Below are 19,536 nucleotides of genomic sequence, written 5' to 3'. Positions count from 1 at the left end.
GCCCATTACCTCATTCCAAGGACAGTCACATATATTCACCGTGACCCCCCTAGACAGCAAGGTACAACTGAATGACATTCATAGGTTTTAGATGAAGAAACAACATGTCGGAAGGAATATGCTACTTACCAGTATGCATCTGTTCTTGGCATGTAGAGCTGCAGATCTACACACTTTTGCATAGATCGCCATCTGGTGTTGGGCCCGGATGTTTGCAGTATGTTTTTCTCTTGGACAGTCTTTGGAAGTCACGAGGTCGGTGACTCCTCCTTTGGATCGTATTGCGCATGGGCTTCGGCTCCATCCTCAGATTGTTTTTCGCCAGCAGGGAAAGATGGAGCGCAGTGATAATAGTGAAGAAACCCATGTGTGTTGTATCTAAATAAGATAGACTGGAACAGATACAGGTAGCCGGGGAGGCGGGTGGGCGTGTGTAGATCTGCAGCTCTACATGCCAAGAACAGATGCCTACTGGTAAGTAGCATATTCCGTTTGAGGCATATGAGCTGCAGATTACACACTTTTGCATAGACTATATAGCAGTTCCCAACCTTAGCGGCGACCACCGGTATCTGTTGCAGTGGTTTGAAATAGTGTTTTTAGTACAGCCTGGCCCACACTAGCTTGTTGCATCTACACAGTAGTGTTTCGTGAAAGTGTGCGGTGTTGACCATGTAGCTGCTTTGCAGATATCATCTAATGGGATGTTCCCTAGAAAAGCCATAGAACCCCTATCTTCCGTGTAGAATGGGCTTTAGGGGGAACGGATAGCGTTCATTTTGCTTTGTGGTAGCAAATCTGGATGCATTTTACAATCCACCTGGCTATCCCTGATTTTGAGATGGGGTTACCCTTGTGTGGTGGAGAGAACGAGACAAACAGTTGTTTGGTCTTTCTGAAAGGTTGTGTTCTTTGGATATAGTAAAGTAAGGCTCGTCTGACATCTAGCGTGTGTAGAGCCCTTTCTGCAACAGTCTGAGGTTGCGAGAAAAATACCGGTAATTCTACAGATTGGTTTAGGTGAAAAGGGGAAATGACTTTAGGTAGGAATTTTGGGTTGGTACGGAGAACAACCTTGTTCTGGTGCATTTGAAGAAAAGGTTTTTGTATGGTAAGTGCTTGTATCTCACTGACCCTTCTAAGGGAAGTGATGGCTACAAGGAAAGCTGTTTTCCATGTGAGAAATTGCAGTTCGCATTTATGCAAAGGTTCGAAGGGAGGCCCCATTAGCCTTGTGAGAACGATATTTAAGTTCCACACAGGTGAGGGTGGTACTCTGGGGGGAATTATTCTTTTTAGGCCTTCCATGAAGGCTTTAATGGCAGGTACTCTGAAAAGTGATAGGTGCTGCCTGTTTTGTAGGTAAGCTGCAATTGCTGCGAGGTGTAGCCTAATGGAGGTATATGCTAGATTACACCTTTGTAGGTGTAATAAGTAGCATATGATGTGTTGTGTAGACACGTCTAGAGGATTGATTGTGTTGTTATGGCAATAAACAACAAATCTTTTCCACTTGGCAGCGTAGCAGGCTCTAGTGGTAGGGCGTCTAGCTTCTCTGATGACGTTCATACAGTCAGGGGGAAGGTTTAGATATCCGAATTCTAGGATTTCAGGAGCCAGATCGCAAGGTTGAGCTGAGCTGGGTCCGGGTGCCTGATCTCTCCATGGTTCTGGGTTAGGAGGCATGGTGAGAGGTGTAGCTTTTGGTGTGGTACTACCGAGAGTTCCAGCAGCGTGGTGTACCACGGTTGTCTGGCCCATGTTGGAGCTACTAGGATCAGCGTGAGGGAATGCTGTTGTAGCTTTCGCACCACTAATGGAATAAGTGGAAGAGGTGGAAAAGTGTACGCAAATTTGCCTGACCAGTTCATTTATATCGCATTTCCTTTGGACAATGGGTGTGGGTATCTGGCGGCGAAGCTTGGGCATTTTTTGTTTTCGTGGGGGGCGAATAGGTCTATTTGTGGATGCCCCCACGTTTGAAAGAACGGGTGAAGAACCTGTGGGTGAAGTTCCCACTTGTGGATCTTTTGCGTCTGTCTGCTGAGCAGATCTGCCATGGTGTTTTGGACTCCTGGGACATGTTCGGCTAGGAGAAAGATTTTGTGTGGAATTGCCCATCTCCATATGCTCTGTGCTAGTTGAGAGAGCTGTGGAGAGTGTGTGCCCCCCTGTTTTTTAATGTAATGCATGGCCGTCATGTTGTCTGTGCGAATGAGGACTGCCTTGTCTGAAATCTGTGACTGAAAAGATTTTAGGGCTAGAAAGATTGATAGTAACTCCAGATGGTTGATGTGGAGTAATTTTTGTTGTGGTGTCCATGTGCCCTGCACTGTGAGGTGTAACAGATGAGCTCCCCAGCCGGAGAGCGATGCGTCTGTTGTTAGGATTACCTGTGGAACCGGGTCCAGGAACAGTCGACCTTTGGAAAGGTTTGTGGTGTTTTACCACTGCAGAGAGCGATGGGTGCGACCATCTACCAACACCAGATCTGTCAGTTGCCCCTAGGCCTGGTTCCATTGGCGCGCTAAGCACTCTTGGAGTGGATGCATCTGGAGTCTTGCGTGGGGCACTATGAAAATGCAAGAGGCCATCATCCCTATCAGTTGCATAAACACTCTTGCTGGAAGGGAGTGTTGAAGTATGAATCTTTGTTGCAAAGCCTGAATGCTTGCAATCCTGGCCGGATTGGGGTAGGCTATTGCTTTTGAGGTGTCTATGGTGGCACCGAGGTATTGTTTTATGTGGGATGGTGTTAGGTGGGACTTTTGGTGGTTCACCGTGAGGCCTAGTTGGTGAAGTAGTTGGATTGTAGTGGCGGTGTGGTGTACACATTGGTTGTAGGACGTGGCTTTTATCAGCCAGTCGTCCAAGTATGGGAAGACGTGAATGTGCTGTCTTCTGAGGTGTGCCGCCACTACCGCTAGGCACTTGGTGAATTCCCGTGGTGCTGTTGTGACTCCGAATGGGAGCACCTTGAACTGGTAGTGTTGCCAGTCCACTACACATCTGAGGTACTTTCTGTGAGCATGGTGTACCGGAATGTGGAAGTATGCATCTTTCAAGTCCAGTGTGGTGAGGAAGTCGTTCTGGGAGAGGAGCGGAAGCACCTGCTGAAGCGTTACCATGTGAAAATGGTCTGAATGTATGTATGTGTTTAGGGGCCGGAGATCTAGAATAGGTCGTAGAGTCTCGTCCCTTTTTGGTATTAGAAAATATAGGGAGTAGACCCCTAAGTTTTGCTGATTGACGGGAACTTGTTCTATTGCATGTTTTTGTAGGAGGGAGATTACCTCCTGTTTTAGTAATGTGGAATGTTCTTGTGACATTGGGCGTTGCCTGGGTGGAATGTTTGGGGGGGTAGATGTTAATTCCAGGCAGTATCCTGACCGAATAATTTGGGTCACCCACTTGTCTGAGGTGATGGTCTCCCAGACATGAAGGAAATTTTGAAGTCTGCCCCCGACCGGAGTGGGATGGTCTGGAGGGAGCGGGGGGAAGTCATTGGGTAGGCGGTGTGGCAGAGCGGGCGGTATTTGTTTTGCCTCTGCCTTTATTATTATTGCCCCTATAGCCGCCTCTTTGATAACCCCTTGTGAAGGTGGACTTAATGGGGGGATTTGTAGGAAGCGGACGCGTTATCTGAGGAGTAACCTCTGGATGTGCTCCGAAAGGAAGAACGGCGAAAAGAGCGCCTAGGAGGGTGTGAATGCAGGGCTCCCATGGACTTCGCCGTATCGGTGTCCTTCTTCATTTTTTCGAGGGCCTCATCTACCTTTGGGCCCAATAGGTGTTCTTGGTCAAAGGGATGATTCAGGATGGAGGCTTGCACCTCTGGTTTGAAACCTGATATTCTTAGCCAAGCATGGCGACGGAGGAGGACGCTAGTATTAATGGCCCTGGAGGCTGTGTCTGCTGCATCTAAGGCACAGCGTATAGAGGTGTTAGTTATTGTCTTGCCCTCTTGAATTAATTCATTGGCCCTAGTTTTATATCTTTCAGGGAGGTGGTGCATTAGGGTTTCTAATTCATCGTAATGTGCCCTATCGTATCTGGCCAATAGCGCTTGGGTGTTGGCTATACGCCATATATTAGCTGCCTGGGACGCAGTGCGCTTTCCTGACGGGTCCAGTAGCTTGGACTCTTTGTCAGGTGGTGGTGCTTCACCTGACGCTTGGGAATTTGATCTTTTTCGGGCAGTGGAAACCACTAGGGAATCCAGTGGCGCTGGCCCTTTGATATAGGCAGGATCTGTGGGGGCAGCTTTGCATTTTTTCTCTATGCGTGGGTTAATGACCCTGGCCCTGACTGGGTCCTTAAAAACCTCTGGCGCATGTTTTACCACCCCCTTGAGCATAGGTAGTATATCAGTAGTCCTATGTGTGGTATCAAATGTGTCAAGGAGGAAATCCTCCTCCACTGGGTCAGTGTGCAACTCTACCCCGTGATAGTGTGCCGCCCTTTGAAGTAGATGGTGGAACCCTAATGAGTCTTCCGGTGGAGATGGCCTGAAAGGGTAAAGGTCATCTTGTGGGACGTCGGGGATATCTGGGTTATTGTAGTCGTCCCATGGGTCTGGGGATCCTGTAGGGGTGGGGTCTTGGGGCACATCCCCTGTATCGTGATATGGGTCCCCCTGATCATCATCGTCTGGAGACAGGGTCGGAGAGCGATGAGGTGGGGGTGGAGAAGGCAGAGGGGGCGGAGGTGGAGAGGGTGGAGGAGGTGGGGAAGGTATTCTGAAAGGGGAGGTAGCAGAGTCCTTCCTCTTTGGAGGTGGAGGCGGAGCCGGTTTGTCCAAATGTCTCTTTTTGAAAGAGAGTGCCAAATGTCCAGTTTTTGGATCCCTGGTGAGAGTTTTTTGTAAGGGATCCGGTGTAAATAGTTCCTGTGACAGTGTTTGGTCCGTCGGCACCGAAGTGTTTGGGGCCGATGACTTCTTAGGCTTGTCCGTGCCAGTTTGCTTAGCACTGGGCTTGGGAACCTCCGATTTCTTGGTCGGCGCCGAGGTGGGCTTCGGCTTGGAAGTGTCGGTGCCGAGGGCCTTATGGGGTTTGGTTGGTACCGAAGATGGCGTCGGTACGGTAGCGCTGGGTTTCCACCCCGAGGACTTCGGTGCGGAGCTCGGTGTCCAGGTAGAGGCCGGTTTCTTTTTCGGTGCCGAAGTGTGTTTCTCGGCACCGCTGGCAGGCTGGCTCGAGCCCGAGCCGCCGGAAGGCTTATTTGGCTTCTTCACCGTGCCCGAAGCTGGGGTGTGTGAAGCAGTGTCTCTGGTCTTGCCTAGGCCCGGAGGCGAAGGCGTGACCGAAGCCTTTTTGGGTGTTGGCGCGGTGTGGGCGGTGGTATATTACTCACGACCCTCTGCGCCGGAGTGATGTCCTCCACATCTGAGTCGTTGGCCTTGGAAGCACTGACGAGGTCCTCTTCGGTGTGCTGCTGTCCCGGATCTTCGATGTCGTCTCCGAAGATATCGACTGGAACGGAGGTCGAGGAGTGTGCCATGTTTCGTCTGGCTCTTCGGTCCCGAATAGTCTTTTTCGATCTGAAAGACTTACAGGCCGGACAGTCTCGAGCCTCGTGTTCAGGGGAGAGGCAGATGTTGCATACCTCATGAAGATCGGTGTGGGGGAATTTGGACCCACATCGAGGGCACTTCTTGAATGGAGTTCTTTCCATCAGCCGGGACCGGAGCTTGGGTAGGCCCGAAGGCCGCCGTCGACGACTGGAACCGAAGATTTGTCGATGAGAAGGTGCGTTGTTTGAGGAGATCGCGATCAAAACAATACCGCGATGTGAGGTGAGGATTCCGCTTCGATCGTCAAACTGGAAAATGTTCAGAACCGAAGCGCGAAGATTACATCCGAGCCCGATGGCGGAAAAAAACAATCTGAGGATGGAGCCGAAGCCCATGTGCAATACGATCCAAAGGAGGAGTCACCGACCTCGTGACTTCCAAAAGACTTTCCAAGAGGAAAAACAAACTGCAAACATCCGGGCCCAACACCAGATGGCGATCTATGCAAAAGTGTGTAATCTGCAGCTCATATGCCTCGAACAGAATGATCCTACTAGGTGAGAGGAGCCATGGTCTGCCTTCACCCCCTGACCCCCTTCACCCTCCTTTCACGCATTGTGCACCTCTCAGTTATTTGTTGTCTCCCAGTAACTCTTATGACTTAAACTCACTCCTTTCACCTCTGCTCTTCAGCCCCCTATTCCCTTTAACCCAATGCCTGCTTTCTCCCTATGCGCTTTGAATTTTATCTTTCATATCCGCTCTCTTCTGTCCCAGGCCCGCTCTACTTTCAGCTCCAAAGGGTTCTAGAGACGCACTTGAGCCTCACTGCATGCCTCGTTAGCCCTCTCATACCTCATCCCTCCCATACCTCATCCCTCCCATATCTCATCCCTCTCATACCTCATCCCTCCCATACCTCATCCCTCCCATACCTCATCCCTCCCATACCTCATCCCTCCCATACCTCATCCCTCCCATACCTCATCCCTCCCATACCTCATCCCTCACATACCTCATCCCTCCCATACCTCATCCCTCCCATACCTCATCCCCCCATACCTCATCCCTCTCATACCTCATCCCTCCCATATCTCATCCCCCCATACCTCATCCCTTCCATACCTCATCCCCCATACCTCATCCCTCTCATACCTCATCCCTCCCATACCTCATCCCTCCCATACCTCATCCCTCCCATACCTCATCCCTCTCCTACTTTAGCTGCCAGAGATGCTCTCACCTCAGTCTGCTCCATGGTGGGCTGATCCATGTTCAGGACAGGAAAGTTGTCCAGGGAGCGCGCGGCTTGCCTACCCCGACCTTCCCTCTCCAGGATGGAGTAGTTCATCGAGAGCTTGATGGGATGAAGCTTATCTCGAATATTGTTCTGTAAACAGTAAGAGAATGGGAATCAGATCTAAGGATCACCAAGAGGAGCATTCAAGGCTGCACGGTACTGTTCAGAAATGCAGCAAACTGGACTGTTGCCAACTGTATGCAGAACAAGAGACAGTCCCCTGTATGCAGAACAAGAGACAGTCCCCTGCATGCAGAACAAGAGACAGTCCCCTGCATGCAGAACAAGAGACGGTCCCCTGCATGCAGAACAAGAGACAGTCCCCTGCATGCAGAACAAGAGACGGTCCCCTGCATGCAGAACAAGAGACGGTCCCCTGCATGCAGAACAAGAGACGGTCCCCTGCATGCAGAACAAGAGACAGTCCCCTGCATGCAGAACAAGAGACAGGCCCCTGCATGCAGAACGAGAGACAGGCCCCTGTATGCAGAACAAGAGACAGTCCCCTGCATGCAGAACAAGAGACAGTCCCCTGCATGCAGAACAAGAGACAGTCCCCTGCATGCAGAACAAGAGCACTCAAATCATTTACACATTTACTTATTCTAGGTGTGTCAGTAGCACAGACATAGCTCCACGGAACACTTCACAAACAACACATTTTTTGGTCGAAGGAATTTTTCAATCGTTAAATCTGACTACAGAATCCAGGGGGCAGCCAATATAAACATAGGGGCAGATTTACAAGCCCCTTGAGACACTTTTACACCGCCGTTGCGTCACTTTTGTGACGCAGCGGCGGCGTAAACAATGCGCCACTATGCGACATATTTACAACGTGACGCATCTAGTGAGATGCGTCACGTTGTAAAGCCCTGCACTACATTATACCTGCATCAGGTATAATGTATGCAGGGTGGGCGTTCCGTCGCAAGGAAGCCCCGTAAAAGTGACGCAGTAAAATCTACAAGTTTTCACTAAGTCACTTTTACGTCCCCGCTGCGTCAACTCCTTACGCCTGCTTCAAGCAGACGTAAGGAATGACGCAGCATATTAGGTATGAGGCACCCCTGAGCAGTGCTGGAGTTGTGTTGCGCTTGCGACACAACTCCAGCACTGCGTCACCCTTACGATGACAGATGCGTGACGCATCTGTCTATCCTTGCACCACGGTGCGCCGCATTATAAATCCGGCGCATCCATGGTGGTGCAAGGGGTTTCTGGAGTCACGCAAAATAACTGGCGCATCCCTGCTAATATGCAGGGATGCGCCAGCTATTGTAAATCTGCCCCTTAATTGGGATAGCAGTAGAGAGGACACTGAACAAAATATATAGCCACTAATATTTTCTTTACTACACGACTATGAACTTTTATATTTAATAAACACATTGACAAGTTCAGGAACAGAGGGGGAAAGAGAGTGGCGGCTGGCTGCATATCATGGGATGGAAGGCAGAGCACGTTCCTGGCTCCCAGACTGCTCAGTCTGAAAAGGACCTGTCCAGGTACACAAACATTACTTGACAGGTTTCCTGGCACGATATGTCATGTCATGGGGGAACTACAAGGCTGCGATCGTTTCTGAACGGCTCGTAATTCTGATTCCTGCACAAATCCCAGTTTGCACAAATATGGGAATTTGCAGCCTGATTCGTAATCACTCCGCATATTGTTCTAGTGATGAAATGAGTGCCTAATGCTGGCGAGGGAGTGACACATAACGTGTACGAGTGATGTAGGGAAAAGTAGAGGCATATTTGATTTTGACATGTAGGCTTATGATATAAGGATATACTTCTAGCCATTCACCCACCTGCTATGGCTTTGTGTTCTGCATATGAATTTAAGTGCTACAGCACGTGTTCGATCGGGAGGTGTTTTATCGTCGGTGAGACAGACATTTGCATGTGGAATGTTTGCATTCATATGCAAACATAAGCACTTTGAGAAATAATTTCTGCTCCAATCTCAAGCAGAACAGAAGACTGCGTTACAGAAACACACTAAAAGAATAAAATCCCCGGCAGTCTGGTTCACAACCTAACTCCCCAGATAAGGCTTCGCATTCGTGAGTGAGGTTTGCTCGTTCCATGCACAATAAGTGTGCACAGGATCAAGACATTTCTCAGTACGTCCGCGCCTCTGCAGACAACAAAGGAGTCAGAGCGGTTCTGCTCATCCTCTCCCCATCCCCCGCCTTGTTGTACTGTTAGAAATGGGGTCTCTGGTTGGCTAAGGCTTGCACCAAAGCCAGGCAGAAACCACCACTCTAGTCAGTTACAACTAACAATTGATGGACGGAATGCTGACAATGCAGACATTCTCCCCCAGTCAAGAGATCTGGGTTAAATCCATCGTTCTTTTGCCCACTACCCCACCCCAGTTCAGACATGGCCATATGCAAATCAGTCTTGACCCTGTGCCTCATGGGAACAGTCCAGCCCGAACTACCAAGCCATGTCTTCCCTGGACCGGAATCAAGCATCCTAGGACCGGTTTCTGGCTATCAGCCGTCATCAGCCAGGATAGCTTGACTCCAGTGGCGTAGTGAGCACGGGTCCCACGTCTGGGAATACCCATCCCACTTAGGGAGAAAAGCGTTACAACAAACAAATGATGGACGGAATGCTGACAATGCAGACATTCTCCCCCAGTCAAGAGATCTGGGTTAAATCCATCGTTCTTTTGCCCGCTACACCACCCCAGTTTAGACATGGCCATATGCAAATCAGTCTTGACCCTGTGCCTGTTTCCGGTCCAGGGAAGGCATGGCTTGGCAGTTCGGGCTGGACTGTTCCCATGAGGCACAGGGTCAGACTGATTTGCATATGGCTATGTCTGAACTGGGGTGGCAGAGTGGGCTAAAGAACGGCGATGGATCAAACCCAGATCTGTTGACTGGGTGTGAGTATTTGATTGGTTCTGATGCTCCGTCCATCACCACCCCCTTTTGTACCACCACTCTAGTCAGGGCGAGGGAGTTACACGCCAAAGAGGACCCCTGCTCACCCCCTTGGTAGCTTGGCACGAGCAGTCAGGCTTATCCCGGTGGCCATGTGTAAAGCATTTACGCACACACACAGCAACAACATCCCAGACCCACTTCAAAAGGAACTCCACACAAGGTTATATCTAAAAATAGCCTTTGTATTATCATAACACATTAGAATAGTAATCACAAATTATACACGGTGCCACCTGGCACTAGATTATATTTACAAGGGATTATTTACACCTGACCGGGCCCACTTGACCACGGTCAGAACCATCACAAAGTGAACTTAGTAAAGGTAGAACGTATCATAAACATAGAACACAACCAGTAACTACTGGTAATCACTGTACTTAGCATCAGCCTGTAACATAAACCACATTATGCACAGTATCACATTTAGGCGTGGAATACATTCTGCGCCAACCTCACCCGCATAAACACATTATGCAATCCTCTCAGAAGTCTAAACGCATTAGACACTAACCTCCTAAGCATAACTCACATTAGGGGCATAAAACACAGTAGAGAATAATGTCCAGCCTAACCATAAAAGGTCCAACCTCATAATCATAAAAGCACAGTTAGGGGTATAAATCAGGGTGCATAAATCATACTAAATGAATAACATTTCCTAGCACCACAATCCTCTTATAAGTCTAAACGCATTAGACACTAACATCCTAATCATAAATCACATTAGGCATAACCACATGAACATAAATCACATTAGGGCCTGGCGCCCTACACAACTCACAGTCCCCCCCCCCCCCGGCCAACGGGCCTTCTCACTGGGGCCCAAGATGCCCTGTGTCCAGAATGTCAGGGCTGCTGCACCTGCAGCAGAACAAAACGTGCGCCATTGCGCTAGGGCAAAAGAAGTGAACCTCACTCCGGTCTCACACAACATGCCCCCCAAGAGAACCTTGCCTAAACGTTGCAGCTGGCACTAAGTGCTGCGCAGCTGTGAAATCAAGAAGTGGGCACTGGCACTCACTGTGCCCTTCAAACCCATGTGCTCAAGAACGTTGCAGCTGCCCTCTCGCAAGCGGAGCAGCTGTGAAGAGTGGCCACACAACAGGGGAGCAGCATGGACCCCTCTGGGCCGTCTTAAAATAATTGTGCCATTGTTGGAGCCACCTAGGCTCTAAAACCATCATGCCCCCGTTGGAGCCACGCAGGGTCTAAAAATAAACATTCCCATGAGGTGCAGCTGCCCTCTGCGAGCAGGGCAGCTGGGAGAAATGCAGCTATGGGGCCTGGGCACCTCTGTGCCCTCACGTTGGAGCCACCAAGTCTCTAAAACAAATATACCCCACGTTGGAGCGGCCCGCTATCAGGTGGGGCCGCTCAGAAGATAGGTACTGGCCCCGGTGCCTCGATCTCACCTCCCCTCAGCCATACCGCTCACCGGGCTCTCTCTCGACTGGGGGGGGGGAGAGGTCTCCTCTTTTTCTCGCCAGCTCCTCTTCACCCGGGCCCCCTCCTGGGACTCGGGCCTCTGCACGGAGGAAGTCTCGCTGCGCGGGGGACCTGGAAACTCCGGTCGTCTTCCCTCGCGGCAGGGCTGGGTGAAAAACCAGATGCAACTGGTTTGGGGGAGCTTTGGAGCACTTTGTTGCGCTCAGCTCCTCTCTCCTTTGTCAGGTGGGGGCTAGGTGCTCAGACACACCACAGGGGGCGGAGCCAGCATTGTGGAGGGAAGGCCCAGCCCTATTCAGGTCCCAGGTGCAACTCCTCCCTCCCATCTGCATGCAGATCTCTCCATTCACCACTGGGCAGACTCACCCTGGCTCCTGGAATTCCCCAGCCCTCTCAGCTCCTGTCAATCACAAGCCAGACATGGCATTCACATCAGGCAGGCAGGCACACAGAAATGCCAACTTCTAAAAGTGGCACTTCTCCACCAGTCACCATAAATCTGCGCACACCATTGCGCAGCATTTATTCTCACGAGTCCGCACATACTAAACTCGCCCCTGCACTCCTCTCATACCAGGAATTACCATGGACACACATATCCATCATGCATTCCTATGGGAGGGCAGGCAAATCTCACCACACGCACTCAGAGAGCGCACGCACTTTACACTGGGCCACAGTGCTAAAGTGCGCAGAGGCCAAAAATCATTACCACCATGTCAGAGCTTAAGGCAAAAAGTTCAGGGGTGAACCTGCCAGAAGGGCCAAGTCCAACAGGCATGGAGACGTATCTGACGCTCTTCCCTTCATCATCATCAGGCTGAGAAACCTTCAAAGAACTAAGACAAATTAAGGTCTAAAACCCAAACTAAAACCGATCGTACGCTGAAATGCAGTTTAAAGATGACGAAATAGAATCTGAATGTCCTCACCTTTTAACATACTGTACGGTACGTTCTACAGTGGGCACATAAGCCCGAAGTCGTGATACTGTTCCCAAATCTCCCTCTGCCAGCCGTGCATGGCTAATGCACAGTAGAAAGCAGCTTGTCTTCAGATGCCACCATCTAAACTGGCACAATGTTTCGCATATTAACAATTTCTCGTTAGAAGGCAAGAGATTGTACCTAATACCCTTTACGTTTAACTTTTATTTGCCAATGGAAATTCGTGAATTGGAACAGATGCGGATTCTTCGTCTCCATCCCTCCAGATGTCCATATCTGTCAGCACAGCTGTCTTTGCGTTTGGGCGGGCAGGATTCTAACTTTCACGTCACCTCCAGGTACTGGATACCTTTTGTCTTCCTCTCCAGTCTCTTTGGCTAGATGTATCTGCTTGCACGGCTTCTATTTTCATAAGTTTCTTAAAGACTTGTCTTTTTGAGGCCCAACACTGGGTGGCATCACCAGCTGAAGCTTAACTTTGAGAAGACAGATGTTATGGCGTTGGGGGGCAGTGACAAGTCGATTGATCACCAATAATCCTGTATGGGTTAGCTTTATAAGAATCTGCAGCTTCAGATTGGACTCTGACATCATCTTGGCTAACAAATGCTGATTTGCCCTCCTGTGCCGGCCATTTTTGTCTATTACAGAAAATGTTATCAGTACACACAAAGTGGGTAAGTTGTGCAAGTCACTATTGTAAGTGGGGTCTTTCAAGGGTACGGAAACTCCGGTTGTTGGGATCTCCCATACGCGTAATTAATAAACTGCAAATTGTCCAGTATGCGGCAGTACAAATTACGGAAGCAATTTGTAACTTTGTCTCAATGGCCTTGCGTCAGTTTCACAACAGAGCACCAGATTTCCGAAAAGCTACTCTGCACACGACATTGGGCCATGTGTTCTTGAAATGCAGACTGAGAATGCAGGGGCCTGACCCTAGCGTGCACTCAGGTAACTCCTATCGTTTTCAGATCGTTTACCACAATGAGGCACGAAGAGGGCCCTTACCTTGTGGTTTATCTACTCCAACAGTCCCTCACCCCTCCTACCCCTTTTGTGGGGAATGTTTGCTAGAAACTGAAGACTTACTGTTCTTCCAAAAGTTTTAGGCCTTATTTCGCCTTCTAGCGCCGAGGAACAATTTGATAAGTTGATCCACGCCGCACGAAAATGTTAGAATCAATTAGAAAACAGCAGTTCAGAATACCATGCAGGGGCCACAGACATGGGCACCTGAGCCAAGCGCCAGGTGTGCAGTGCTCGGCACTCACCAGGAGAAGCAGCTTGCGCGTCTCACACTTGGTCTCCGGCATGCTGAAGTACCCCTGAAGAACGGGAGAGTTTGTTTCAGGGAAGCGCACTCTGGCTGGCCTTCTGTCCTTGTCCGCTTCCAGGGTGTACGCTAGAGCTGTGGAGGACAAAGAGGCATCATTAAGGTCTTCATCCTCCCTACCCATTCATACTGTGAGGACAGCTGGCTTCCCACACTAACACCACCCACCAATCAGAAACAGACACCACATTCATGCATGAAGCAAACAGGCATCAACCTCAAGAACCCAGGTGGAGAGTGTTCATCTCTACATCAGAAACCACTGGTAACAGCCCCGAAGCGAGAAAAAGAACTCTGCACATCACTTCACCTCACTACTACACCCACTCACAACGCCCATCATATCCCACCCAAAATACTGTAACTGATCAGATATTCTCATCACTAAAAAATCACTACTACACCCAACCCACTGTGCACATCAAGTACTACATGAGAACTACTTTGTTCACTAACCAGGTTTCACTACAACACTAACCCACTTGGATCATCACCCTTATGGCCATATGACTCAATATCCACATATCACTAGCAAATGCAATCCAAACTGACCACCGGTATCCCTTCATTATCAATGTCCCACAAAAGCCAGAAATACCACCTCACTTCTATGACCTGTCCAATGCGTCATTACGACCTAACCACCTATGCCCACCACCAGCAACTTACTATTACACCAACCACCACACCTGAACCCAGAAGGCATAGTATGCCACCTACACTTCACCAACACTCCCACCACTACCTGAAGAACCAAAATGCAAACTATTGCCACATTAGTACTTTCACGTCTGAGTCCTGGTCCAGTGACACCGCAGCATCATGGCCGGGGCTAATACCCAAGGTCCGCAGCCTTGCAGTTCACCCTGGGGGTTCAGACTGATCCCTCAAATCAACAGTGCACTCACCACTACTTTCTTTATGTAAAACTTTGAAACAAATTTTCCTCTTCCCTCATGATAGTACAATTTTCAGAGCACACAGGCATCGGTCATCGCCGGGAATGGCGACAGCAAAATCATCTACCAGGGCTTTCAAAAGTGTCCACTGTAGGGGTTGTGATGCATACAGAATGCATCAGCCAGTCTGATCCTGAAGCACAGAAAGCACATCTCTAACATGCATGCCTCGCTTCAAGGGTTGTCGGTTCATCGGTGGAGCCGCGTATGCTATTCAGGAAGCTTTGTGTGGTGGATGGTATGCCACAACATATGGATGGAAATGTGGTCCTGCGAAACTATTGACTCCAGAATATCAACTAACACTACATTGTCAAAGAGCGGCAATTATAGATTTACTATACCTAGCGCCACGTCTACGTACCTTGAATAGATGTATATTTCTTCAAAGCACAGAGATGTGGAGATCAGAAAAGAAAATCAATACCTACCAACATATAATTACCTTGATAATATGTAGGTACCCGATACTCTGGAGTCAATATGTTTGCAAGACAATTTAACAAACATGTTAATATGGCAGACCACCTATGCAGTACAGAGGTTTTTACACTATGGACCACACATTATTGAGGAATAAAAATCGGCCGCTACTGCTTTGGGGAGGCTTGCACACACCCATTTCCGGGGTTCTGACTGTGCCCACACAGAGAAAACTGAAAGCGTGTGAAAGCTCTATTTCAGTTCAAGCGGCAGCCTCCTGGAATGGTCTGGCAGAAGTGTTGAGGATAAGTGTTGACCACTAATTATCCTATCAGCACAAAACCCAAAGAGGATCTTTTCGACTGTACACAATAAGCGACGTGATATGAACTATAAATTCTAGTTATGCAAACTGGGCGGCCAGATGCGGGTGAGTGAAGATTTTACAAAACAAAATGACCATAAAAGAATGTTGCATCCAAACATACTACCGCAATCTATCATACTCTGGACTATAAACAGTTTAGGAATCATACCACTAACCTACTCCCTCATCTATTACACAAGCAAAGCTGCACACAAACCAACAGCCACTAATCTGCCTTCACTGCAAATCTTGCTGCCTCTGCAGACCTCCACTTCTGCATTATAATTACATTAAGAAAATGCAATCATGCACAGATAGAGCTACTGAACAGTGTGATTTGGGGGGAGTCAGGTTCATGTCACTTTTGGATTCCTCCAAGTTGAGCCAAAAAAGGAATGGTGTCTTCAGTGTTAAGAGGGTTGAGCCCAACAGTGACTTCCCAGACAGGTTATGTTAATTGATTATTTATAAAGCGCTCGGTTGCCTAGGCTTCATGGCACTGTTGAAATCACAACACTGATTTAAAAATCCCAAACTAATAAATATAAAATCAGATACCATGGAAAACATAAGAGGGTCAGGAAAGAATATTTAAAGAAAACTGAACACAAATGTAATGGTAATGGCCTATCGTTGAACAGCCAGATGTTCTGCAGGTTGCCTTCTTGACGAAGATTTAGAGAGGACGTGTTTCATGCCATTGCCTCCCACAAAGTATGAAACTCTTTTTGGGCGCGCCCTCATATTGGAGTGTGGGGTTAAATTGGGGTTTCTTTCCTTGTGCCCTTCCTGTGTAAGTCTTCCAACACAACCAGTCTTGAAAGGAAGTGAAAGGCGAAATGGGTGGGAGTTGACACCATGAAGAAATAACAATGGGACTATGAGAGAAACAGCCATAAGAATATTGAGAGGAGAGCTGCACCATTTGTACAATAGGACTCCACAGCATCAGCACCACATAACTACTGTTCATCCCTTCTACATGAAACACTACCGCACTACTACATCTCTAATGCAAACGAGACACTCCCCCACCACACGTACTAATATTTTTCTTGTAATTTAAGTTTCCAGTGCTCAGGAGGTAAGAGAAGCACAGCTGGATTTCGATGCTGTAAGAAAGAAAAGAGAAAATAATTAGAAAATTAAGGACTTGGAAAAAGTAGCCTAAGATACAATAATGGAAATACTGAGGGAGACAGAAATTAACTTGTTCAGCCAGCACGATATGGAGTGAAACATGGCAGGTGACACAAGAGAAGCATCCAGGTGAGACAAGAGAAGTATCTAGGTGAGACAAGAGAAGTATCCAGGTGAGACAAGAGAAGCATCCAGGTGAGACAAGAGAAGCATCCAGGTGAGACAAGAGAAGCATCCAGGTGAGACAAGAGAAGCATCCTAAGTGAGATAAGAGAAGTATCCAGGTGAGACAAGAGAGGTGAGACAAGAGAAGTATCCAGGTGAGACAAGAGAAGCATCCAGGTGAGACAAGAGAAGTATCCAGGTGAGACAAGAGAAGTATCCAGATGAGACAAGAGAAGCATCCAGGTGAGACAAGAGAAGCATCCAGGTGAGACAAGAGAAGCATCCAGGTGAGACAAGAGAAGCATCCAGGTGAGACAAGAGAAGCATCCAGGTGAGACAAGAGAAGTATCCAGGTGAGACAAGAGAAGTATCCAGGTGAGACAAGAGAAGCATCCTAAGTGAGATAAGAGAAGTATCCAGGTGAGACAAGAGAGGTGAGACAAGAGAAGTATCCAGGTGAGACAAGAGAAGCATCCAGGTGAGACAAGAGAAGCATCCAGGTGAGACAAGAGAAGCATCCAGGTGAGACAAGAGAAGTATCCAGGTGAGACAAGAGAAGCATCCAGGTGAGACAAGAGAAGTATCCAGGTGAGACAAGAGAAGCATCCTAAGTGAGTTAGGAGACTGGAAAGGTTGAGAGCTAAATCCATTTAGAAAGTGAGAGGCAGTAAGGAAGAGATAAGTTAGGAAGGGGAAGAATCAAAGAAAGGGAGAAAGAAAAGAGGGTAAGCACGGAAAATAAGGAGTGGAGGGAATAGTGGCAGGAGAGAGGACAAGACGATGAGAGCGGGATGGCAGGTGGTAAAAATAGACTATTGTAAGGGAAGAGACGCAAGTGAACAGTGAGAGGTTAGATGAAGGCAATGCAGGAGAAGAACAGGAATTATTTATGAATTAATTGAAACAATAATTGAAGCAAACACATTGCACAAATGGTGCTAAGCGGGGAGTGGTGTCTTGCAGAATGAAAAATGACTAATCAGTAGCAGTAGTTTTAAAATAACGTTTGGCATTCGAGATGGTAAAAGCATTTTGTTTCCTTGAATAATGGTTTGAGTTTCCTCTATGCAGGGTCAGGAAGTCTCATAACAGCATCATCCTGAAACCTATAATGCCCAACACTGAAAATGCCATGTCCAGATTGTAATTGACTTGTTATTATGCACCGTAGGAGGCTATGAATCAAACTATGTTAGCTCTCTACAGTGGGGAAGGGTGGGCAGATGGAGTAATCCAGTCTGCAATGGAAGATTTAGGGCTTGATTTAGAGCTCAGAGGACTTATTTACTCTGTTAGGGTGACGGTGTATTCATCCCTCGAATTTACAGCGGTCCGTCGGCCCACCGGACAACTCTAGCCATTGACAGAAACTTCTACCATGGGGGTTCCTAGAATGAGTTAAGTTTGACGGGCCACTCCATCAAACATGAGGACCACCGGTCAAACTTTTAACTTGTTTTAGGTTCTTCAAAAACAAAAACCCAAGTTGAATTTTGTTTTTGAAAAAACAAAGAATAATGACCATCCCCCACACCATGGAAGTTTTTTTCCCAGGGTGTGGGGGAGGGGGGTCATTTAAACATTTTTACTGTCCCTTACTGCCAGGTTTTTAGGGCAGCAAGAGAGAGCAAAAATTAGCCATTCGAATAGTTACTTTTAATAGGGCTGGCGGTCAAATAGCCAAACATCCGGGGGCTCTTACTCTGCCAGGCTGTCGGGGGAGTTCGTCAGCGACAGAGACATATTTAAGGTCTGTCTGACGTTAAAAGAGGCTCGCGGACCTTTCGGTTGGTGGGGAGGGTAACTCTGACGCTGTTTCGTACCTGCTCAGCCAAACTCTAAATCAGCCCTTTGGTCACTGGATTACGTAAATCAATGGTGTGGATGTCAATAAATATTTTTGGGGCATTACGCATGTTAACTTTGAAATAAAGGGTAACAGCAAAATCAGGATACATTGGAAAGGTATTTGGTGAGAAAGTGGGAAAGGCTACCTTCCTGTAAACCTGGTTTCACAACATAATGACTATCACAAGCTCCGCTTACTCCTGCCATCTAAAAGATACATTCAAAATCGTTCTTAAAATTTCGATAAACAGCCCCAAGTGGGAATCAACAGGAAGATGCGTCGGTAGCCATGCTGTCTGTAACACGGAACAGAACTTAAGAATTTGTTATCAATCCGCACGGCGTAGCCAGTAGCATCTGTTTGTGGGGAAAATTTAGATGTTTTTCCCAACATGCTTGTTACCACAGGCTTCAAGAAGCTATGCCTCAGCAGGCAGTGGGTGCCCAAGAACATAATGTTATTTTGGGCCAGATGTACGACCATTCTGTTTTGAGGGTCGCAAATTGTGATTTTTTGCTACTCGCGAAACGGAATGTGCTAAAGTATCTCGGACACATTTAGTGATTCCCAATGGCGTCGCAATGTCCTGCATCATCAATACTCATGAGGCCGATCGCAATTTGCGACCCATTGGGAATGGCCAGCTCTCACAGGGATGGTGGCCTGCTGAGGACATCAGACCACCATGTCTGTGTTTGATTTTTAAATAAAGCAACTTTTTTCCCCAAATGCAGCCCATTTTCCTTTAAGAAAAAACAGGATGCGATTAAAAGAATAAAATGAAAAGTTTTCTTTTAATGTTTTCAGGGCAGGCAATGGTCCGTGGCGCCACTGCCTATTCTTAAAAAATATTTTCGCATACATTCACAAAAGGAAGGGGTCTCCTGGGGACCCATTCCCATTTGCGACAGGCTTACCACCTACTTGGAGTAGGTAATAAACTGTGATTGTTTTGTGACCGCTTTTGCAAATGCAATCATGCACAGATAGAGCTTTCATCCTTCAAAGGTCGATACTATAACCCAATTTAATGGTACTTAATGCATCACCTATAACTTACAATGTTTGTAAAGGGGACAAACAAGACTATAAGGTGCAGAATATGTTAAAACAAGTTA

General features: G+C 47.9%; 1 protein-coding gene across 2 annotated transcripts in view; it reads right to left on the bottom strand.

Moving 5' to 3' along the window:
- The window catches only part of ITGA3 (integrin subunit alpha 3), a 271,979-nt gene that overhangs the window by 60,618 nt on the left and 191,825 nt on the right, over positions 1 to 19,536 (bottom strand). For both annotated transcript variants that reach the window (XM_085613769.1, XM_085613860.1), the window contains exons 11-13: positions 16,309 to 16,376; positions 13,454 to 13,590; positions 6,759 to 6,905 (exon numbers count right to left, since the gene is read on the bottom strand). In XM_085613769.1, the coding sequence (XP_085469895.1) occupies positions 6,759 to 6,905; positions 13,454 to 13,590; positions 16,309 to 16,376 (352 nt within the window). The remainder of the gene's footprint in view (positions 1 to 6,758; positions 6,906 to 13,453; positions 13,591 to 16,308; positions 16,377 to 19,536) is intronic.

Source organism: Triturus cristatus, chromosome 1_1 (genome assembly GCF_964204655.1).
Source record: "Triturus cristatus chromosome 1_1, aTriCri1.1, whole genome shotgun sequence".
Taxonomy (NCBI): Eukaryota; Metazoa; Chordata; class Amphibia; order Caudata; family Salamandridae; genus Triturus; species Triturus cristatus.
The sequence above is the reverse complement of the archived record's forward strand: the minus strand, read 5'-3'. Positions and strand labels throughout refer to the sequence as shown.